Below are 25,345 nucleotides of genomic sequence, written 5' to 3' on the forward strand. Positions count from 1 at the left end.
GCTGTAGGGGATCAGAGGGAAACCTGATCACTAAATCATGCCTTAAAGGCTCTATCCACTAGAGGGAGTACATGATACGTTTCATCTCTCCAACTAAACTTTAAAGACAAAAATGGGCTGTGGAGCTGTGCAACTGCATTCTCTGGAGTGCCACAACACCATCAAATACCTGTGAGTTGGAGCAGATTTTGTGACCCAGAACTAGTCATCCAGTATCAGTACCTGACCTCACTAATACTGTAGCGGCTGAATGCAATCAAATCCTCACCACAGTGTTGCAACATCTAGTGTAAAGCCTTCCCAGAAGAGTAAAGGCTGTGAGCACAAACTCCTTGTTAATACCCATGACTTCAGAAGAAATGCTGGATGAGGAGTCTACAAACTTTTAGACATATAGTGGATGTGGAACTAAAGCAAAGTGACAACAGTGTCCAGTAGAGGGAAAAAGCTTTATTTTCACAATGGATGTTAACATCAAGAAGTATGGGTTCTTATGACGATCAGCTTCCATAGAAAATAACGTGTATTCTGAAAGAACAGATATGAATGAACTAGCAAGAATAAAGAGCCTTTCAGTTTGCAAAGTACACAGCGTCCAGCAGCAAGCACTTCTTACACATTTTATACAGCAATCCTCAGATATCCTGAAACGCATTCCTTGAAGAACTTAATTTTTTCTATTCATATACTACAATTCATTACATACCATTGAACCATGGAAATATTGTGTAAAATATAGTACAATCAATTAGCTTACATGATAGAATACTACTTAAACTGATGCATGGCAGTCCATAAATCCAGCAACAGACTGAGACACGAATAGCAGGATCAAGTTCATTTAGGACATTATAGTAAGGAATAAGGAGTTATAGGCATCATTTTTTAGCTCTGCAGAGCAATCAGTCAAAGCCAGAGTAGGAAGTGTTAAAAAATTAAGCTATATATTATTAGAAACGGTAGTATAGCTATTGTAATCATATGTTCAGCAACACTCTGAACATAGCAAACAAACTGAGGAGGTGGGTCACTGAATCTGTTACCAGAAAGGGGTGTTAAAAAGCCAGTCTAAACAGAAAATAAACAACCAAACAGAAAACCACAAGAATATTCACTGAGAAGAACAGCAGAACAGCTAAACAAAACTCTAACACTTTACTTGAACTGTGGTATATAACACTGACATTACCATACCATAAACATGTTATGTCATATGCTTGAGTCATCATAAGCCTGAGTTGTCATGACAGATTATATAACACTGTCATGTTACCATTACTGGTTACTGTCCTGACAGATGCCACAATGTTTGATGTCATGACAGCTTATGTCACATATTTTTTTTGCTGTATTCTCTAGTTATCAAACATGTCATAACAGTTACTGATACCGGTACATGACACTGTTATATTAATGCAAATAATCTGTAATGACAGCAGTAACTCATGACCGCATATGACATCCGTCATGACATGCTTATGGCATGGTTATGTCAATGTTACATAGCAGTGTTCAAGTAAAATGTTACCAAGAAAGCACTGGAAAAAGAGTCCTTCTCAGAAATGTACTTAACAAGGAGGACCAGTAAAAGCAAGCCGTTACTGTCATATCAAACCATGTAACTTCTTTTTTTTCATTTGAAAAATGGTCCAAAATGACATGGAATAATATTTTATTAAATAACGTACATAAAGAACGTTTGCCTTCAAGTTACCATGTTCGAGATACATGGTTTTCTTAGAACAGCAACTAATTACTTTTTATTTCCCACTCGAATTGTAGACACTGGAATAGTCCTTCTGAAAAGACAAAACTACAGAAGCCTGGAAACTGCAAGAATTTCAAAAACTCGATCTCTGCGTCAAAGCAACGACTCCTGAGATATCATTAATAGTGGACTAAAATGCTTCTGAAAAGTTGGTGCGCTCGTCGGGCCTACTGTAGATCTTGGCTGAGTTCCTGTGTAGTGTTTGAGGTTGGAGAGGTTGGAAAGCCACTTTGCGAGTGTGTTTGAGCATCTGAGTGTCTCCCTCCCCCTCCCCCTCTCTCTCTCTCTCCTTGTTTAAGCAGAGACTGGCTCGCTCATCTGTGTCTAGTGGACACGTTTCTGCATTTGTGAACTCTGACCCATCCTGCTGGGGGTCATTCAGGCTGGGCAGAGCTGGAGCCCCAGGAGAAGAGGCTGGGCAGCCTGTAGCCGGAGTCCCTTCTGCCTGGGTCCGGAAGAGTGAGGGTCTCCGGGGCAGATTTCTTCCGTGGTCTGTCTTTGGGCACAGAGAGAAAGTCCGGAGCCTCGGTGGACAGCGGGGTGGACGGGGCGCTGGAGGGTCCACTGCGGCCACAGCCCGGCAGGGGCGTCTCGCTGATGGAGATGGCCGGAGGGAAGGTCCCCAGCTTCTTATTGGTGGCTTCCTGCGTGGCACGCTCGTACTCTCTCACCTCCTCCATCGTCATGTCTTTCAGAGAACACAAAAAGTCTCTTAGTCACACTACAAAGCAGTCCAAGGCTTTTTTATAAAATAAAGAGAAAAAAATTGTGAAGAACACTTTCTGAAAACTGAAGAAATATGAAAAAAAGTCAAGTCGTGAAGTCGAATGGTAAGGACAAAAGCTCTTTTGCTTGGATCACGACATCTGACAAACTTCTGTCCTGCAATCCCACACTGGTTAAAGTTTGCTAGTAAGAATGGTGGACAGGCTTAGTGATGTGGTGGTGAAGAATAAGGGTGGGGCCAAGGCAAGGAGAGGAAAAAAACATGGCTCAGCTCATATATACTAACAAAATCAGATGATATTTAACTTTATTCGATTTCTAGGCATATCTATATAGATATGGGCCATTCTACCAAATTAGTTCAAATTAAGCGTTCAGACCATAAATGTCTTGCATTATATTATGATCTATATAACCCAAGGCATTAAATAAGAGAGTAGTTAGCTACAGATATACAAAATTATCATGTATATGGTAGTTTCTATTAGGAGGCAGCTGTTCCAAACATTTTCCATTGCTGTTCTTAAAAAATATTTTTTTCTTAAAAACTTCTTTTAAGGTGGAATTAAAAGATTTAGATTTATCATAAGTTTATTTATAATAAAAAAAAAAAACTTGCTGTTTGTTATCATGTCACTACCGAAACACAAAAGCTGTATTCCATTCCACAGGGTCCCTAAGCAGTATGTGACATGATGTACATGTGTTACAAAATCTGAAAATCAGCGTGTAATATTACGAATTGTCACTACAGAAACAGATTTTCTGCACTTAAGTATTTTTTTGTGTTTTAATAAAAAAATATTGTGAAAGCTCTTTAAAGCTGTGCTTGCTAGTCATGAACTGGTTAGTGTTTTTGAGTTCTGTTTAAAATGAGCTAAATTGTTACAATAGAAACAGTCGCCACTGAAACAGTTGGTAAAGTTTCAGTAGTGTTATCATTGTTTTTTTTTTGTAGTGACAAAATAAAATGTTCAATCATTCATTTTAATAAAATAAACATGATTAAAGTATAGGGTCACTTAAAGCAAAAGGAATTTAGTAAAAGTCCAAGATGTGTTACCATCACCACTGATATTAACTGAAGACACCTGAAACGAAGAATTGATTTTCAAACAAACACGTGGTTATTCCCCTGAAAAAGCGGGGAACATACATGTTTGTCTGTTGGATTATTCAGTGTATTAATGTACTGATGGCAGGGCCTTTGTACCATGGCACAAAAATACAGTTTGCCAAAAAAAGGGTTAAATGAACTGATGCACGAATCAAGATATGCCGTTGCCCATTCTGAAAAAAATTATTACACACAACATACATTGAATTTGCTTAACAAGGTAACGTCCCATTTTGTACAGTGTCATTCAGAGCATAAAGTAGAGGTCTGCTACCTGATCCAAGTCTGATTTTAACCCAACCAGGCTTGGGCTTGCTTTCTAACGATTGCATGATTTTTTTTTTTATGTAGTAGCTTTAGTATACAACTGTGTTCGGAATAGCAGAGTTTGGAGAGTGGGTGAACATGTTCCTGACCAAAGCCATGCATGAAGATCAACAATATAGTTTTAGTCACATCATGAATGTGTTGGGTTAGTGGAAAAGGTCACAGAAGATCTTTCCCCTTGATTGTTAATCTCGCCTGAAGTGTGTTAAGACTTTCGCAGCAGTAGCGAGAGGAACTTTAGTGCAGCAGGGCTAACAGATGATCAGAGAGGGTGGATGCTGTTCTCTGCCAGATACAACCAGCAATTCCACAAAATATACTGACAAATGAATACAGTTTCTTTATGACAGATGTGTAAAATACCAGTTTATCCAGCATGGCATTTTCCACCGATCAACACAAGCTCTTAGTAACAAAGCAAAGCACTGTAAAGCTGTGTCAGTGATAATCCATCTTGTGTTAACGTTAGTCTATGCATGTGGCTCTGGTTCAGGTTCAGGTTTCAAGTTTAGCTGTGCCAGTTGGGCCTGACTGAGTCTCAAAATGGCAGGTGTGGGTTGAGAATGGGCTTCAATTTCATGCCCGTGCAGAGCTCTAGCATAGCAGACAAACATTCACTATGTTAGCCTTAACTGATGTATGCTTTTTTTGATAACACTGGTAATGTAGAGAACACAATGTTCAATGACTATATTTGAAAACATGTGGCAGACGGCTACAAACATACAACAAAGTTAGAGAAGACTAATAGATTAGCAGCTATTAAAGGTATTTTATGCTGCTGCTACACCTATACCAACATGTTGTAGCATGATTATGCATGACTGTGCAAAACAGCCAGTTGCCTTTTACTTTCAGTGTAGCCCTTCATTTAATGTGTTATTTAAATAAGCATCTGATTTAAAATTTAAAATGCTAGTTTGGCCCATTAATGAGCAAAAAATGCCTTTTATATTGCATATTTTGCATTTTTTGCTTTAGGTTACCTCACTGGCTATCTGCCATGATCATGATCAGTCAATCATTCCTGTCACCAAAGTACTATTAAAATTACAGCCAACAAAACACACCCTTGCAAAATCCTGACAATAAGCACTGATAGTCAGTCTACCTACCAATCCACTCATCCACCCAAGCGAAGGCCTGTCTGTGACCCAGTAACAGGACATCTCTGATCACCTTTAGAGAGAGAGAGAGAACAACTGGTCAGGAAGACTTCATTAGTTCACAGCAACACGAAGACAAGGACAGGAGGTATGATTAATATACATCACACTTAGTATGTCTATATGACTAATGGATGCGGTTGGGTATGGGGAGGAGAAAAATCCTCAGGCAAGGGCGAACAGCACTGAGGGACACTCGGGAGAGGGGAAAAAGGGGGTAAGGGGAACATGTAGGAGAAGAACATTAACGTTGTGGACACAAGTGCATTCCAGTGGAACAGCTAGGATCATATGGGTCCCATGTTTCAACTAAGTTAGTGCTGTAAAGAAGGTTAATGTTTTACAGGTATAAAATTGTAAATCACAATATAAGGGGACTTTAGGGGGTCTACCTTATACCTACACTCATCAACCATAATATTAGGTACACTAAAATGGGCTTTGTTACAAAATGCATTATAGACTGTTTTTGAAAAAAAAAAATCTTTTTTTTTCTTGATATTCATTGTTGAAAGTAGCCTTAAGACATACAAGAAAGGCAAAATTATAACTAATATCTCCTTTATTAATCACAACTGATGCAAAAGTTTGGGTACCCTGGTCAAATGATGTGTTATGTTGACTTTGTAAGTGAAAATAAGTTAACATTGCACATTTTAAATGTACAGTTACTGTTTAGTTGATGAATTGAACACATTGGGAAAAAATAAATCCTAAAATGTGGCCTGCACAAATGTTAAGGCATAGTTTTATGCTTTTTTCCATTAAGTTAACTCCGCAAATAAATAGAAAATTTACGGAGAATGTACTTTTTAAGTTTGTTCCAATCAACCAAACGTAATTTGACCGGAGTTGCCCAAACTTTTGCATACAATAAAGTGGCCAATTAGCCTAGAAATGGTAGATGTACCTAATAAACAGTCATCTTTGTGAACATGCTATTCTTTTGTAAAGAAAAAATGAAGAAAAAACCTTGTGGACAAACTGCTCCACACGTGTCTGCAGCCCCCACACCTCGAACTTCACCGACACCAGCTTATAGGAGCACATGATGGGGTCTTGCGTGTCCCTCCAGCCCTCCTGCAGCAAACCTCGAGCCGTTTTCTCTGACTTAAAGTAGCGCAGGTCCTAAAGAAGATTTAAACAGTGTACAAAAAACATCTCAGTAATGATTCCCTCCCATGAGTCTTTGAGTCTACCGCCTTCCCTCTGAATCAATACAACTACTGCCTTATAAACCTCAGCATGGTTCTCGTCTGTATTCGTGCTGCACATAAACTCTATCTGGATGTACATTTCATCAGCTACTTTAATGATGTATCTCACAGCATATCATCATCCATTTCAATCTGCTTGAGCAATGAAGGGGCTGTCCATATGCACTGAATGACAATGAGGCCTTACATCAGTCACTGATCTATAATTAATGGCTGCGTTCATCGGAAGGCATTTTGTGGGACGACTCGTGGAGTGGCACAATAGGAGGTCCCTCTTTATCTTCATCTTGCAGGCTACCATTAATCAAACATTTTCTTTTAAGCTAATGAGTCCGACTCGCACGTTCGGGAAGACAGATTGCCTATAAACAGAGAAGTGCGTCATCTTGTACTGCCAATCAAGTCTTTAGTTGTTTGAGGGGTGATCACTGCAATTTTAAGAAAAAAAAAAAGATCTTTGCATGCTTTCTTATCAGCTCTTTTCAAGTGTTTTTTCCCCCCATTGACTGATTAGTATCTTTTTACCTAGGTTTTATATTACTGATCTTCTTCACTTAGGTAGCTGGAAAAGACTTGCAATTGTACATTTGCGAATAAACAGACCTACCTCGGTTTTACTGTCTTATTTTTTCAGCAACATTTTTACTTGAAAACAAAATGAAAAAATTAAGAAAGAAAGCTTGTGGACAAACTGTGCCACCTTTTAAAAAGGTGCTATATAAATACAAACTTGACCTGTAATTAAATAATTAATTAATTTCAGTAACTGTTTTGTAACTATATGCTCATTCTCAAATTAATGTCTGCAACACTTTCCAAAATGTTGTTGGCTAAGGGGTAAATCAAAATGTAATCAAAAAAGATGTAATTCAATCATGCTGGGGTATAAAAGGAGCCTCCACAAAAAGCCTAGTCGTTTATCAGCAAGGACAGATCAAGCTTCACCACTTTGCAAAAACTGGGTCAGCAAATAATTAAACTGTGTAAGATCAACATTAATCTACTCTATGGTGCATAATATCATCAAAAGATTCAGGAAACCCAGAGAAATATGAGAGGGCCAAAATCTACAAGTGAATGCTTATGACCTTTGATCTCTCAGGTGTACTACATGAAAAATCGCAATGCTTCTGTGATGGAAATCACCACATGGGCCAATGTCAATAAATACCATTCACTGCTGCATCAACACATGCAAGTTTAGATTGTACTATGCACAGTGGAGGTGACATTTAAACAACACCAAAAAACACCACTGACTTCTTTGGGCCCCAGCTCATCTTAAATTGACTGATCCACAGTGGAATTGTGTATTGTGGTCACAAAAGTCAGCCTTTCAGATTGTTTATGGAAATAATGGACATCATGTTTCCCAGGCTAAAAAAGAAAGAAAAGGACCATCCAGATTGTTACCAACGAAAATTTCAAAAGCCAGCATCTGTCACGGTATGGGGGTGTATTAGTGTCCTTGACATGGCTGAAATGCATATCTGTGAAAGCATCATTAAAGCTGAAAGATATATACACATTTTGGAGCAACATATACTGAATTCTAGATAGCAACTTTTTCAGGGATGTCCATGTTATTTCAATATGACAATGGCAAACCACATTCTGCATGTGTTACAACAGCATGCCTACATATGCAGAGAGTGCAGGTGCTACACTGGCCTGCCTGCAGTCCAGAACTGTCTCCCATTGAAACTGTGAGGCACATCAAGCGCAAAATATGACAAAGGTTGCGCAGCTGAAGGCTCATATAATGGAAGAATGGCAAAAAATTCTGCTTTCAAAACTGGATTTTGTGTTGCTAAAGGAAAGGTAAAGGAAAGGTACTGTGTTGTTAAAGGAAAGGTGATGTAACATGGTAATAAACATGCTTATTTTTGGAACGTGTTGCAGGCATCAAATTTGGAATGAGTGTATATTTACAACAAATAAAACATAAATAAAGTTTGTAAAGTAAAACATCAAATATGTTTTTGTACTGTTGCACAATTTATTAAACACTGCGCTCTGTTTTTATGAGCGTTTCAAAAACTTTTCTGCACAAGACCACACTAAATAAACACTGAACAAAGCGGTATTTATCCCACAGTTCAATGCACTGGTGACAATCTAATATCAGGGAGAGCATTAACATGGCAAGAATGTCAGCAACACTCTCACAAAGATATGATACATGTCCACACACTCGCAGTCTTAAAGAGTGCTTGCGCACTTTAATAAATTCAGAAATACATCACATTAATGTGCACTTCAGCAAAACCACAAGCCTCTCAAAAATCAATTCCATGGCATGCTGCAATTGCAGCATGAAGCAATATAATCCCAATATGAATTTCATCCATATCATGCGCAGCCTCACTCCACTGTGCTCACACTGCAGAAGCACACTGATAATAACCATAAAATCAAATCAAAATTGTAAATGTGTTATTTGGTGGTTACTAATAGTGATGAAAAATGACTGAAAAGCTGATTGAATCCCAGCGCTTCATGCAACATCCTTTCTGTGGGGTGTTTGGGAAGATTACGCGCATCATGTGGGCAGATTCTGTATGTAAGTAAACACAAAGTTACTGAAAGCATTAGTGTTTTCTGTTTAAACAAGTTAGCAATTAGAGTATTCAATGATATAAATGACAGAGCTCTTTCACTGATTCACTCTCAAACCCATTTATACTTTCATAAACAGGAAGCCAGGCAGACGGACTGAAACCCGAGACGCTCTAGCTCATTCCATTTACCACTTTTTCACTGATGCACTTCTGTGCTGATGTACCAGGGCAGCAATGTAAGCTACTCAACCTAAATATTCATTTATTTCTAATTATTTTGTAGTTTTGAAATCCATCAATGCAAAGATTAAGTTTAATGACTATTTGAAGAGTAATAGACAGATACAATGTGAATACATTTAAAGAAGTGGTTAAAGACTTGCTGAGGGAAACTGAGTTGGGTTCTAACACCATTCAACTTGCCATTATGCTGTTTATGTGAGATATCAATAATTCACATCACTTCCTATGAAGAGGTTCTTTTTTCTTTGGGATAGGCCAATAAATTATTACATCCAATAGAAATGCACTTGTTAATCCTAAATATTTAAAATAAAAAATGGAGCAAGAAAGATTCTGGAGTTTAACCCTTAGAAGTCAGTTATCAGCAGCAATAACAAAACCATACACACTTAAAAATGATGGTTGAATGATGAAAGAAAATGGTTCTATATAGAACCATGAACACTCAAAGAACCCTTTGCATAAAGGGTTTTTTTGCATCGTAAAAGATTCTTCACATTGATGGAGACTGGGCTGAAAAGAGCTCTTTATAGCACCAAAAAGGTTCTTTTATTGTCATGATTTCAGGCGTGTTACAATAGAAGAACCCTTTTTGGTGCTATATAGAACCATCTACAGCACATACTCCATTAATCTCAAGAACCTTTTATTATGCAAAGAACCCTTTAATCATGCAAAGGTTCTATATATAACCATTTTCTTTACTAAAGAAAGTGTGTAGTGTAACTTAATATGAATTATTTCTCATAATTTATTGAAACAAACAGAGATCATGTTTAAAGTGCAGAGTCTAAATATGTGTTTGTAAGTAGAAAAGGAGATTTTATGATGTTTAGAATTTGATGAAAAGTTATTGTGCATGTAGTCTTGTTTTGAGGACAGGAAAAACCATCCTTACAACTAAATATAATCTGTTTTTCAGCATTTAGTGTCCCATCATGACCTTTATTACAGCGTCCATTCTTTTCAGGAGACTTGCTTTCAGTTTTTGAAAGAAACCTGCAGGGATATTTTTCCATGCCTCTAAAGATCAGTTTAAAGATCAAGAATTTGCATTTTCTGCTTCTCCAAGTAATCTCAGACACAATCAATAATGTTGAGGTCTGGACTCTGGGGTGGTCAGTCCATTCTTCTGAGAACAGCAGCAGCTTCTTTGCTTAGTTTGCAAATGTACTGCTTTTTTAACAGCATCTTGACAGCAACATATCCTTTCAAGGCAAGGCAAGTTTATTTATATAGCACCTTTCAAACACTGCTGTCTTACGAAGTGTCTTACAAAACTTGATTAAAACAGGATTAAAACAATAGATTTGAAAGAGGAAATCATAGAATTAAAAAATTCAATTAGAAATTAAATTAGGATAGTTAAAAAAAATCTAATTAAAAAAAAACAAACAAAAAAAAAAACACCATTACAGAGGAAAAGGGTCTAGAAACGCCAACAGTGTTTAAACTGAGCTGAAATCCTGCTTGAAAAGGAATGTTTTGAGCCTGGATTTAAAAAAGTGTCCAGTGTCGGGCTCTTCTGATGCACTCTGTCAACTGGTTCCATTTCAAAGCAGCATAGTAGCTAAACGCAGCTTCTCCATGTTTAGTCTTTACCTTTGGCAGGACTAACTGACTATCATGTTTAAAGTGCAGAGTCTAAATATGTGTTTGTAAGTAGAAAAGGAGATTTTATGATGTTTAGAATTTGATGAAAAGTTATTGTGCTGACTAGTTTCTAATGATCTGAGAGTTCTGCTCGGCTCATATTTCTGCAACATATGAAATAAATATACTGGTCCTGCACCACTGAGTGATTTATAGACCAGTAATAGTATCTTCTACTCTGTAACAGACTGGTAGCCAGTGTAAGGATTTAAGAATGGGTGTGATGTGTTCCCTTCTTTTACTCCTAGTGAGACTCTGGCAGCTGCATTCTGCAGTCTTTTTTGGGAGTCCAGTTAGGAGACCATTACATTAATCAATCCTGCTAGACATAAAGGTGCGGATGAGTTTCTCGAGGTCTGCTTTAGTCAGAAAATATCTGATCTTGTGTTTTTAAGGTGATGAAAAGCTGATTTAGTAACTGCTCTGACATAACTGCTAAAACTAAGATCAGAGTCCATTTGTACACCAAGGCTATGTACTAGTTCTTTAGATTTTAGGGCTCTTGAATTCAGATAGGCAGCTAGTCTGTGCCTCTCATTGATATTCCCAAATACAATAATCTGTTTTATCTTTATTCAACTGGAAAAAGGTTTGTCCCATATAGTCAGTGATGAGTTCAAAGCACTTACAGAGTGAGTCAAGGGGACCACAGTTGTTTGGGGAGAGGGCCAAGTAGATCTGACTCATAGTGTGGGGTTGTCTTCTCACAGTGAAGGGATGGACAAAAAAAGCTGTGGATTTTTCCAGATCTGAATCAGAAGTGGAGCTTGATTTTCTCCTCCCTCTCAAAGATGAAAGTACTGCTCATCTGATAGTGACAGCTTTAGGTCTCAGGAGTCTAATTTTCTCTGTATTATTTCCACATTTTTTGAACACCAGTTTTTCACTTGTTCTTTTTACTTTCCCCTTTTTATGCCCATCTTATAATTAATCCCCTTAAAAATATCTCCTGAAAAATAAGTAACTTGTACTTAATGCCCATTTTGATTGGAAATTAAATAAAGGAATCGTGGTGTCTGACTTTTGCACATTACTTCATCACTATGTTATTCATTTTATAATTACATTTGAATAGTATAGCAAAACAAAAGTAATAACTCTTGAACTCTAAGGGTTAAGCAAGAGAAGGTGTTCACTCTGATGTTAAATGTGTTTGTCGGTAAGACACAATAGAGTATGCCAGGGGATTACGGCACGAGGAGATTGCAGAAGAGCGGTCATCCTTTTCCCACAGAGTCTAATAATAGATCACTGCTCATTGTTCCTCCACTGACCACTCAGTCTCGGCTAGAACAGACTGCTGCTAAAGCAAAATAACACTTGGCCATATTCCAGCCCTTCATTCTTACCTTCAGAGAGAAAGAAAGAGAGAGAGAGAGAGAGAGAGAGAGAGAGAGAGAGAGAGAGAGAATGAGACAGAGAGAGAGAGAGAGAGAGAGAGAGAGACAGAGAGAGAGAGAGAGAGAGAGAGAGAGAGAGAGAGAAAGACAGAGAAAGAGAGAAATCATGAGTACAGCAGTACTATGATGGACAGGTGTTGGCTAATGGCTAGTGGCTAATTGAGCAGCCAGTGAAGTTGTGAAGAAGCCTTTAAAGGACAGGTGATAGCACTGTTGTGGTTGTGTATCTGAGTTTGTATGAGTGTGTGTGCATGTAGGTGTGTGCGTGCGCTTATGTCACAGCATGAACAGCATCAACACCTTCCACCCACCAGTGTCTGGAATGACAGGGACACATGTTCTCTTAGATGAGAACCAGCAACCCATTATAGACAAAGTAATTCAATATCAAGACAAAAATACTCATGTCCCTCTTTTCTGCTTCTGACAGAAACATCCATGTAGCTCCAAAGATAGATCTGTACTTTTCTCTGCAACTTACATCAAATGGCTGTGTTGAGAATGGTGTTGCAAATCATTACACTGAGCCTTTGAGGGTGAATGTACTCGCTGGTACATTGATTCAGTTCATACGGTTCATATGGTTTGATGACCACCTGCATTTTGTCCTAACCCGAAGCAATTGTTTGGTATGGAGCCCTGCTGGTGGCATCCACTTTTAACAAAGAATAATGCATGTCTGCAACTTACCAAGGTGTGGGAGATCTTAGCGTGTGGTCTGGCCACGACTTAAGACGTGGGAACAAGTTAGTTAAGTCGCGGCCACTACTTAGTACTTAAGTCATGGCCACTACTTAGTGATTTTACAAGTTGAAACCTATATGAATGTAAATTGCACTTGAGCGTAATGTAAAATGTCCTGCAACTCATGTAAAACTCAATAGCTGCATCCATCTCAACATGACACAAGTTTCAGGGAACAGCCAATCAAAATGCTGATAACATCATGTGATCCTGTCCAGTGACATACTTTCAAACGAATGATTTCTCTGGATTACTGGAAACGAAAATGAAACAAGTTTTACTAGGCAGTTGAAAAGGTTAACAAGCCTGACTGACTCAAGGCTGGTAGTTTTTAATTTCATTGGTTTAGCCGTCTTTTTTATGATTAACCTAACTCAATTCATTTTCTCTTCGCTTGATGTCACCTAATTTTGCACAGAGCTCAAATTCACTTGGGATCCAAAGGATGAAAACAATTACAGAAGACCAAGATATGCTCCTTTATAAACTTTTTGTGCTACTAGGACAGGATAAGTGAGGCATGATGTAGACTATAACTGTAATAGCTACTCGAACATTCATTTTTAGAGGCTTAACATACACAGAACAGACATCTACGTTCTATGTAGAAAAATATCTACAGTAAATATATATAATAAGATATACAGTAAAATATATGGTAAAGAACAGTAGATAGATAGACAAATTGCAGATATATAGATATAAAAAAAGAACAGCACTGACAGTGAGGAAAAAATAAATGAAGCTGATACTAATGCTGCAAATGCATAAATGACATCTTTATATAGCACCAACAATAGAGTGTATCAAAGTACAAGCTGCTAATTTGGCTATCTAGTAAAGTAATTGAATGTGTTGCTTGCAAATTGGGCCTATTTGTTCCCAAGAAAGATTCTAAGAGAAAGTCTACATCAGATTCATGACGTGTTCTTAAAACGCAGAGTTGTTCGCACTTTTGTGCTCTTCAGTGTGTGTAGATTCTGTTCTTACCTAAGGACAAATTCCAAGTAAAAAACATCAGTGAATGTCAGAATCTTTGTAAAACCACGTGGGTGTTAAGAAACAATTTCTTCTTAAGGACGTTTGGTGAATGAGGCCCAGTGTTTTTAAACTTGAACTCTTTCTGATTCTGTTTGTACGTAAACACAAAGTTACTGAAAGCATCAGGGTTTTCTGTTTAAACAAGTTAGCAGTTAGAGTATTCAGTGTCATTAGAGTCAGAGCTCTTATCGATTCACGCTCAAACTCCTTTACACTAATATAAACAGGAAGCCAAGCAAACTAAGGAATGAATTAGGAAAAGGATGGATTAGAATCCTGTGCCCATGCCTTAGTAAGCTGTGGCCACGCTTTATTTTTATTAAGAAGGGATGTCACCAGCAGTGCCCCATAGTTAGAAATCTAATTTACACAGTTGCTCACACAACTATCCTCTTACCCCCGACATCTTTAGTTTTGCACTGGAGCTACGAGGCTAATGTAGCTAACAAGTAAAGTTTATAGCCATCTGTTAGCACTATCCAAACTGTGTGCACACTTGCGTCAAACTGTGATGAGTTATGTAATCTCAAACAGACTTGCTTATGTGCCTTCTGACACTGTATGACATACTGTTATCTGAAAATTTACAAAAGTACGTTGCACAACCAACATCAGTAGTCACAAAAGAAGTGGGTAATATGACAATATTTACTGTAAGTATACTATGTATATCATTAGTACTTGAACTGCATGTTTCATTATAAAAAGAGCATAATAAGGTCTCTTTAACTGGCGTTATTGCAGTGCAGTGTGTGAAACGTTATCTTTGTCTTAGCAATTTTTTTTTGTTTCTTACAATTTTTCATTTTTCAAACCGTATCATGAGGTTATATTTTTTACCAACCATCTTGAACTGTGTTCAATTTCATTTATACAGATTAACAATATGTGAAGAGAAGACAACTTCAATTTATTTGAACACAACAGAATACACATTAGTGCAGGATTAACCCAAAGTGTTGTCCATTCTAGGACACAGGATCAGCTCCATGTTTCTCCATAACAATCTATTCAGCAGGAAACTGATCCCACATCAACAACCTTATTTTGACAGGTTGCGTACAGGTGTCTTTCTTTGTCTGCTCTCCTACCTCTGACTCTTTGTAGTAGCGCTCCGGGATCTCATCATACGCGATGTCGACGAAGCACACCTCAGTGTCCTCGTCTCTGGGTTCGCCGTCAAAGATCTGGAGCAAAAAGATATAATAAAAGATAAAGAGCAGTCCTTAAGTAGAGCAGCACTGCTCCTTTAGAGGAGTGTGGACTACTTGGATGCAGTCCAATGTGTTGGATTCAGTCCAATGTGAAAGCTTTGAAATCATTTGGGATAAAAATTAGAGATGGTGTGAATCCAGTATTAGTGTCAGGTTGATATTAGTATGGTGGATCAGATGTTGGAGGAGAAAAGAATGAATCTGATCTGCTGCATCAAATCTGGACTAAAATATTACACAACTGCTTGCAATGCAACATAAGGTATATCAAAGTAGAGTGGGAAAATGAGGCTACAACCAAGTAAACCCACGCACAACAAATTGTTACATGTTGGCAAACACACAACTTGCTTGAAAACTAATAAATACTGTTAAAAGAACTCTTTAATAACTTTTAAGGATGTTTTGCTATTTACAAACTTTTTTTCAATCCAGCGACTCAGTCACAGTGTGCAGAGCATGCTACTTTTTTTCCCATCAGACTGATAGAACTTGCTGTATGGCCGCACGTATAGATGAACGCACATTTCAATTAGACCAACCAGAATACTATACCGGCAAAATTAACTGGCATCTGAGGCTGAGACTAAATGTAGCCCAATGTTAATATAATGAGTTAAATATGTAAATAATATTAATAATAATAATAATAATAAGCACTTTCCTGTTTTAGACATATGGGCATGGTACTTTTAGATGGACATTTTAAGTGAAGTGCTTCAAATTTATATTTACATTTAGCAACTTAGAAGTTGATCTTATCCAGAGCAACTAATAAAACCGTGGAAGCCACAGCCATACAAGGTACCTGGAGATACTGCAAGAATCTACATTCTAAGAGACGAGAGCCATAACACAACTTAATCTAGTTCAATAAACAGAACTATGGACGAATACATACAGATAAATAATGCAGACTTTGAGGAAAACGAACAAAGTGCAGTTTGTGAAATGAAGTTAAAGTGCAGTTTGTGAAATGAAGTTAAAGTGCAGTTTGTGAAATGAAGTACAACAGACTAAAAGAGAATTAACATGAGTCAGAAATGAAGTGTGAATAAGTGCAAGGTGCTAACCTAGGAACTGTCTGAACAGGTGAGTCTTCAGACAACAAACTAAGTGACTGCACAGTATGGAGTTCGGGGGGAAGTTCGTTCCATCACTGAGGACACTAAAGCAGTGAGGCCTGGCCTTATGGCCGTGTGTAACAGTGGGGAACTGTGACTACGGGGGGGGGGCTGGAGCCTATCCCAGCGGTCACTGGGAAGAAGGGAGGAAACACCCAGGTCACAGTCCATCGCAGGGCAGACTTGTAAGAGACATTCCATGTTTTATTTAAGGCTTGTAACAGACCTCAACATATATTCTACACTGTATGCAGCAGTTTTGCAGTGAGTCTTTCAGTAAAGAGTCCTGGCATACAGGTGCCTGGCTTAAAGAACTTCCTGTTTCTCACAAAATTGGTCCCACTCATTATAAATCAGAATGTGACCGATTACTCTCTCACTTTGAAATCATGTTTGTGATTAATTTGACACATAAAGTCTTTAGCTCAGCTCCTGAAGTCCTCACCAATGGGAGAGACTGCTTAGCTGTATCTGCCTAGATACCACAGGAGAAAAAAATCTTGATTTTCCATTGGGCATTTCAATACTTTAACCCTTTTGTTTCAAGGAATTTCACAGAAATAAAGCCTAGAAGGGTCTGAGGACTCTTTACTGGTGTTTGTAGTTTTAAGGAAGGACATATCAAGAGTCCAGACACAGAAGACACAATTTGGCAGGTCCGTAGTTCTAAACCAAGGTATACAGGTAATTAGAAGCTGTGTCCTTTGAAATCTGGAATACAAGAAACAGAGCTTTGTATCTGGTTCTTGTTTCCACAGGAAGCCAGTGGAGTCACATGGGAGAACCTCAGGAGGTTATGGACCAGACAAACCACAGCATAATGCTCCACAGAGGGGAAAAGGCATATGAGGGACGACTTGAAAGGAGGGAATTGCAGTAGATGACTATGTCTTAAACAAGAAGCCTCTGCAGTCAGGAAGGACCATATTTTAAAACTTAGCAGTATTTAAAGAAAATTTTGGATCAGTGTCAGCCGGTACTCAAGGTTTTAGTGTCCAAAATAAAAAGTGAAGCAAAGTCCCGGTGGACTGTTTGTTGGTGCTGTTCCTTTTCTGGCCACTAGGAGGAGCTCTGGGTTTCTGGCTAAGGAACTGAGATAGCGTAAGTAGGTAGATGTTTCTATTGCATAAGCTGGAGATTTCTCACTCCTGCTCTTGCTCATGTTGTGCCTCCAGAGTGTTTGGAGCCTTACAAAGGCTTTAATGCTTTAAGAGCGTGCCTCTGCATCAAAGAATCCAGTGAGAACTCTGCTCTCTGCCTGTCAACAAGAGGCGTTCTGAGGCACCAGAGACCTTATCAATACAGATCAACAGCGAGCCTCTACAGTTACGCCGCAAAACCACATTAATATAGAAGCAGTAAATATACCAGTGGATTAAATAGGGAATAGAGTGGGAGAAAATGTAAAGGAAGAGGAAGAAGAAAAGACACTTGGACCAAGGCAGGGTCATTCTGTAATGAGGAAAGAGGCCAAGGAGATATAGGCAGGAGTTAAAATGACAAGGAGGTGGACAAACAAGTGAAAAAACAGCATATAGGAAAAATCAAATGCAGACATATAGATTATATACTAGTGAAGAATATGGATAAACACCTGAAAAGAGAGAGAAAATAATGAGAGCAGCCAGGAAGATCAACACAAATGATAATAATTCACCTCAATCCTGCTAATTAACCTTCACTCCAATCTCTCTTGCTCTGGCATATTATGAGGAGGCAGAGAACACACAGACAGAGAGAGTGAGAAATAAACCTGCATTAAGGAAGAGCAGCTCTACTGCAGGAGAACATACTGTTCTCACGCACACAGCGCTTACACCACACGCAGTTACGGCCTTCAGTGTCAACGCTGAAAGCCTAGCTTAGCATAACACAGTTCAAAGCAGGACAGGCAGCCGTGAAGACAGCGCGTAGATGTGATAATGTAACATCTGATAAGACTCCAGAGATGGGAGGGGAACATGATGCCACACAGATGCCTACAGTGTGGTAGAGAATAGGGCCCAATCTGTATGTCAGTTGGCCAATGAAATCAGCCAATGATAAGATGTCATAGCTTTATCAGTATAAATAAAAGCATCAATGTTATTTGGAAGTCACATGCTTTAAACTGTAAAATGAGCCACATTCAAAGCTGTAGTAAAAAACTTATACACATATACATATGATACATATACACATATGACTGCATGAATTCTATAATGCTGCAAGTTATTAAAAATCATTGTGCTGTTCACAGAATAGGCTCATCTTTGACTTATCTATAGCTTAAAGTTAACAAACTATTTGGCAGAAGTACTGTTTTATTGTGAATATTATTAATAATAATTTCAATTATTTATTGAACATTGGTTTATTTTGGTGAATGTTTTATCTCATGTCTTATTGTTTAAGTGAACATGAACATCTGACATAAGAAAATTTCAGATAATTTAAAACTTTTAATACTTTGTACCCCTTGTACCTTCTAGACTTGTTAGCAATCACCAGCTACCAGTATTATTGCAGCAATGCAGACTAAACAAGTAAAACTGAACACAGAATATTGAAATAAACAAAAACATGAAAACCTTAGGAAAACGTGTTGACACATAAACCGAGAACTGAAGAAAATAAGATAAATAAGAGCTAATCAACAGAAGCACACAAAAAACACTAAAAGGAAGAAGAGAAGCTCTGCTCTACAATATCTCACATTTATTATATCCATATCTCACATTTTGTTGTATTTTTTCCCTTGAGGAAATACGCAAAATAGTTGTTTCTCATATCACAGAAACAATAGTTTCAAAATTGTTTTTGCAGCATAGTTTCTGTATATAGACTGTATGGACTGGGTAGTAAATGGTACATTTCGAAAGTTTAACCATGTTAAAAACTGCTTCAGACTTGTTTATTTAAAAAAGCAAGGTTTTCCATGATATGGGCCCAATCATATCAGTGAGTAAAGAACTATTCAAGTCATTTTTGACCATAAAAAATTGTATTTGCTAATGTTATCAACTAGCAGAATTTTTAGGTCCATGAAATTGGTATCTGTATTGGTGACAAAATGCTCATGTTGCTCAAGGGACCTTAGTGAAGAACAACCGTCCGATCTTCAAAGCATCCTTGTCAATGTGGCAACTGGAAAATAAACTTGGCCTTCAAGATGCTAAATACCAAAAAGTCAATGCAAACTCTTGTTCCTCTCTTAGACAGAGAGGGTTGTGTGTAACCCTGCAGGTGCAGCCACAGCCGTAATGAAGGAGGCTTTCAGAGTTTCAAACGTCTGCTGCCTGCTGACTTAACAATACACACAGACCCTGCTGTCATCTCTGCCGCACCTGGTGAACTAGGAAAGCAGCGATATTGGAACTTTGGTCCAATTTCTAATTTCTGAAATCTTTTATGCACATATCTGACAAAGCTGAAGCTGATACCTAAATATAAAAAATGTAAAAGGTCAGGGTCCGTGTACCTGTATCAGCATTACAAAGAATCTGTTCGCGTTTATATCTGACGATATATACAGATATGTTTCTGATATCATTGTGCATATTATTCAGAACTACATGAGACACGTTTGACAATGTTGCATTTATTCTCTTTCTACAACCACCAGCCACTTTATTAGAAACACCTACCTTAGAGATCCACCTTGCTGGTGTACTGTAAGAGACTGTAGTCTGTCTGTTGTTACAGAACTGCTCTTGGCTGAATATTTTTGGGTGGGCGACCACTTTCAACCAGTGACACTGATATCTAGTCAGCAAGAGTACTGTGGTCAGAAACTGACCAATGATTAATAGGGCGCAGCTGACTAAGCATCACGACAAATTGCATGACACCGCAAAGGTCATAGTCTGAAATTGTAACAATATATATTAGTGGTACCAATCATGAATTTTTATGGCCAAACTGGCAAATGGCTTATTTTTTATTAGGCTTGTTTTAACATGAAGCCAATGAACATTTTTCAGTGGGGGCTAATGAACACATGAAAGTGGGTAAATCAACACATTAAACAGTGAGACATTTCCAGTACTTTCTCTTAGTAAATGTTACAATGCAAATAACATTATTAACGTTAAATAGGCCAAACTGGCATTCTGAATTCATGAAGTATCATTTGCCTATTTAAATGACATTAACATAACGAATAAACTACAGTGTCACAGTGAAAATAAGAGGTGACTTGCGATTGAGCACAAAAAGTCACACTTAGTTATGCTACAACATTTTTGGTATAAGTGTAGCCACAATACTCAAACACAGCGCAAGTGCACTTACCTGACTCACATTATTTACCTTGTAAAATTCAAACGCAAATCAACCCAAATCAGAATAATACACTGGCTGATTGCTGATTACATGTTTGGAGCAAAAATCTGCCTATTCTGATTATGTCCTGACTCTATAGAGGAATTATAAGGTAGCTTAATCTCAGAAAGTGCCCAGTGAGTGCAGGAACATGGTAGGTATTTCCAATAAAATAAAACTCTAACAGAAATTTTCACAGCAGGAAAAGAAGCTGTGTGAAGCAGTATTTCAGGCTATGTAGTCAAGCACACTCGTTTACAGACTGTCAATACACAAAAAAATGGAGCACTCTAGCTATATGAGGGCATCCTAATGGCTTATTATCAACGAGACTGTTCCTCTAGATCATCCTGTGTCAACATCATCTCCATCATTATTCACAGACTCAACCCACAGGCATCATTTAATCAGGTATTATGTTTCGTGCCATCATTCCTCAGGTACTCGAGTATCAGACCTCACTGCCTCAATTCTCTAGAGTCTTATTAATCAGCCCTCAGAAATCCTACCTCAGGCACCACAACAACGAATAAGCCCTCAGCTTTCATCATTCAAGTATCACTGTTTACAGACTCAATCCTCAGGCATCATCTTTCACGTTCAAGTATCAAACCTCATTGCCTTCGGCCTCAGATCTCACTCAAGTCTCAGGCACTTGAGGTATGATATTCAAGAGGCAGTACATCAAGATGAGGATGATGCCCCAAAAAATAAAACTACACAAATGCTTGAGGGTAGTCTCATGGGACAAGACATAATCAAATGCATGGGGACATCTGTGAGAAATTTCATGCTAAATGTTGCGGGGTGCTCAAACACTCCCTGAAAATCTTTAGGCACCCCCATTAGTACCCCTTGAAAAATGTTCACTGGCCTTTTCATATAAATTATATGAATGCAATTAGGCTACCAGTTCATAAATCTTTTCCACCTTCCACAAAATCTGCGTACACACAAGTAATCTGTGTACCAGGTGCGTACATGCATTTACTGAGAGCGCAGAGTAAACTGCTGATTCAGGATCAGTGCTGTTTTAGCCTACACTCAATCAAAACATTAACTAACACCCTAAAACACTGATCTTCAGTCAGTCCCTAAATATATGTATTCACTACTCTCACAAGATTGTCACTGAGAATAATTTTTGGTTAGCCGTTTACTTCTTATATATGGACATACATCATAAAGGGTCAGGCATGCATTTCAAAATGTATGTAAAAATATGTTGTGTACATAAAAGTAAGTATCTAATATTGAACATATATGTGTAATATATGGATTGTACATGTATGTCTGATACATGGTTGAGTATGTAGAGTAAAGATTTAATTGGAACTGTGTTATTTATATAAAAATACCAGATTATTAAAAACACATACACACACTAACAGCAGGCCATGTAGAAGGAGAACAGAGTGAAGGGATACAGCACCTCCACCACATGTGCAATATAAATGTGCAGGGGGTGAACAGTGTGAAGTCACTGAAAATGTGTTATTTTATATGTTCTTCACGGAAAATGTGAAGGCCAAGGAAAGGGTTGAAATAATAATAAATCATTTTTTCTTTTGGTAAACATTTAAAATGGGTCCAACAGACCTGAAGGCCACACAAGGGTTAAATGTGTCAGGGAGCAATTATTTTTTTTCCCCCTCTCTTTTTTATTTGAGGAACCAAACAGATACATCAAACAAGTGGAGAAAAAACTGGATGGTAAACAATAGACAAAACAATGAATAGCCTCCAATAGCTCAATTCACTCAATTCACCTCAGTTTTGTATAATTACACCACACACACACACACTCATACACACACCGACACACCAAGACTTTCAAAACAATACAACAATAAAAACTCAGGGAACAATTTATAAATTAATTTCATATTTTAATGCTTGTACTGCCTAGCTTTTAATATGCATGTATTTAGAGTCGTTATAAAGCTTGTGTACAAATCACTTCATTAGGATGCATGCAGAAGAAACAAAGAAGATACAAAAAAAACTTTATATTATATACCATAAAGCCAGCCTAACAACAGTTAGTTCTGGCCATGCAACCGTGGAGATATTTCGCCATAACACCACATTTTTTCACAAACACTATATCACTCCGCTGAGACGCCATTGCTAAGCAACGACTTTGACAGCTGTAGGAGACGCTTAAACCATTTGAACGGTTTTACTTCTTACTTTGTGCAAAAACAGAAAATGAATACTTTTAAGATTACATTTGACCTACGGCCGATTTGGTCAGACTCTGAAGATGAGACTACATTAAATACCGAAACTGTCATCACCACTGAGCAGCTTCTCAGTCAGCAGCTGTGACAGAAGAACACCTTAACAACCTGGAATTAGCCAGAAATAAACCGAATATCATTCGCCAAACAAAATGGGCTGTAAGATGCTTTACAGACTGGCTGGAACAAAACAACATTAATACTGATCTCGTAAAAATGACAACACTGAGCTAAACTTGATATTGTGGCAGTTTTATGACTCAGTCCATACTTACAGCATACTGTGCAGCGAGTGAGCGGAGTTCGTTACTCTGACGTAGCAACAAGCTGCTTGTTAAAGAACTATAATTTGGTGGAAGGAACTGCTAACATTAAAACAATAAATGCCACATTCACGGCCCAGTTTATTTATTACTTTATTTATTTAACTGTTGTGTAAAAGCAATAGAACACTCAAGGTCATGCCGTGATGTTATTTCGCAATAACACACTCCCTCTCGTGTTCTGTTGCTTAAATATACGTCTTTTACATAAAAATGTTTTCTATTATATATTGTTAAACATGTTACGCATACATGTTTGTTTGTCCCATATTTGAAAATGGCCACTTTTGAATAAATTGGCATGTGTCACATATATGGCCCTATGTGACAAATATAAGTTGGATATAAGGGAAATCCACATATGCTAATATATTTTTATATTTCGTGTTGAAATTGATATATGTGATTTCATATGTAATATATGTCATATTTGAAACTCAGATATTGCCATATATCAGATTTGTATGTGGGCTTACTCCTTCAAAAAGACAACCAAAAGGTTCCGAAACAGCAAAGGGAAGAAGAGGGATACCAACTGCTGCCACTTTGAGTGAGGAGGTTTCTTCAACAGGTACTGGACTGCTTCAGTGACTACAAGTATGTTTACATCGCCTTAGCCTGTGGCTTTTTCATCATACCAACTGTCTTGTTGGTCCATGTCCTCAGTGCAAGACAGGTGATGTACTACATCTAAAACCCTATATAAATGTACATTACACAAAACTAACTCCATTAAAGCTCTGGTGTCTGAGAGCACAGCTGTGTACAGAGTGTATTAACTCTTTTCATTACTGGGAAGCAAATCACTTCTCTCATGAAAGTGCGCCCACTTTGCGCATCGCTAAAATGCAGCAGGTTTAGTTTTGAAGAGCAGAAGTGCTCATGCAGATTTGAAGGTAAGCCTGAAGCCCTAAGCTGATGGGAGTTTTACAAGGGGAGGTGAGGTAATGTAATTTTACAACAGGATGTCTGCAATGTTTATGACCAATTGCACAGGATAAAAAACCTCAGTATGAATAACTGAGATAGGAGTGGCTACTCGATTTACACACTGCCTTTACAGTGGCAGTCTGTCTGCCTTCAGACATGAGCAGAAAACAAGTCAAAACATTCAATTTAGTTTACCTAAACCTTCTAACTTGCTGTCTTGAGATAATTTACTGTGTCATTAGCATTGTCATGCGCTTAGGAATTCACAGCCAACATCACTGCATAAAATCTAACACTTTTTCTGTGTATTTTTACATCTTTTACAGTTCTGAGTTTGAGGTTGTAGACTTGAGGTAGGACAGTACACATCAGCTTGATTTTAGCCACAGAGAACACAAGTAAACAATTCAAGTGTCTTCACACTTAATAATCTCCTTTTCCACAGAATACAATTGCATTTCTAATCAATTTGATTCACACTGGACTAATATAAGCTGAGCTTTTTTCTATGGCTCGTTTTACAAAAGGTAAAAGTCTCTGGAATCTTTACTGCTATGGGAGATTGCAGGCCATAAAAAGGACTGACGTTGCATTTGGATGAGATTAAAATCATAGAGAAATGCTAGTAAAGATTACATTATCCCACCTCACCTTGTAAACTAATCCATTCCAAACAGACCTTAGGGCTAGTCTCATACCTAGTCTGTTTGTCAAAGCCCACACCGGAGTTTGTGTTTTTGTAACACTGTACGTTTTTTTAATTAGTTTGGTCGATTTCACAGTGCAGAGGTTAAAGTGCACTAAATCATACCTGTGGGAGTTCTCTGTGTTCTTTAATTGTTCAGAAATTTATCAGCGATTTAAGCTGTTATTTTCTTGTTTGCCTTCATGAAATGACTTATTTCTTTATCTATCTTAAGCCAGATCTGTCACTCCCTTATATTCTTGATAAAATGTATTATCAAACTCATTTTGTTGCATTAAAATAAAAGACATGGAATGTCTACCGCAATCAGAGAAAATAAACCTCACTCCATCCCTACTTCTTTATGATCAGTTAGTTTACTTACACATCAGTTTAAATTTAACCAAACAGGTTGTCGACGTCTGGCCCAACTTTTGAAAAATAAGTTCTCTCCTCATCTGCCGTTATTAGCAGCAGAAGCTCGTGCTGCACAGCCTGGATCAAGAACAATTAGAGCCTTGGTAAAGAGTCAAAATGTTAATCAGGCTGATTACATAAACA

General features: G+C 37.9%; 1 protein-coding gene across 1 annotated transcript in view; it reads right to left on the minus strand.

The window, feature by feature from the left end:
- Positions 1-430: 430 nt before the first annotated feature.
- Positions 431-25,345, minus strand: part of pitpnc1a (phosphatidylinositol transfer protein cytoplasmic 1a) — a 120,091-nt gene continuing 95,176 nt past the window's right edge. Inside the window, exons 6-9 of the mRNA XM_036590368.1 lie at positions 15,055-15,150; positions 6,077-6,232; positions 5,054-5,117; positions 431-2,456 (exon numbers count right to left, since the gene is read on the minus strand). Of these exons, the coding sequence (XP_036446261.1) occupies positions 2,143-2,456; positions 5,054-5,117; positions 6,077-6,232; positions 15,055-15,150 (630 nt within the window). The 3' untranslated portion in view covers positions 431-2,142. The remainder of the gene's footprint in view (positions 2,457-5,053; positions 5,118-6,076; positions 6,233-15,054; positions 15,151-25,345) is intronic.

This window comes from Colossoma macropomum, unplaced genomic scaffold (genome assembly GCF_904425465.1).
Source record: "Colossoma macropomum unplaced genomic scaffold, Colossoma_macropomum, whole genome shotgun sequence".
NCBI classification, from domain to species: Eukaryota; Metazoa; Chordata; class Actinopteri; order Characiformes; family Serrasalmidae; genus Colossoma; species Colossoma macropomum.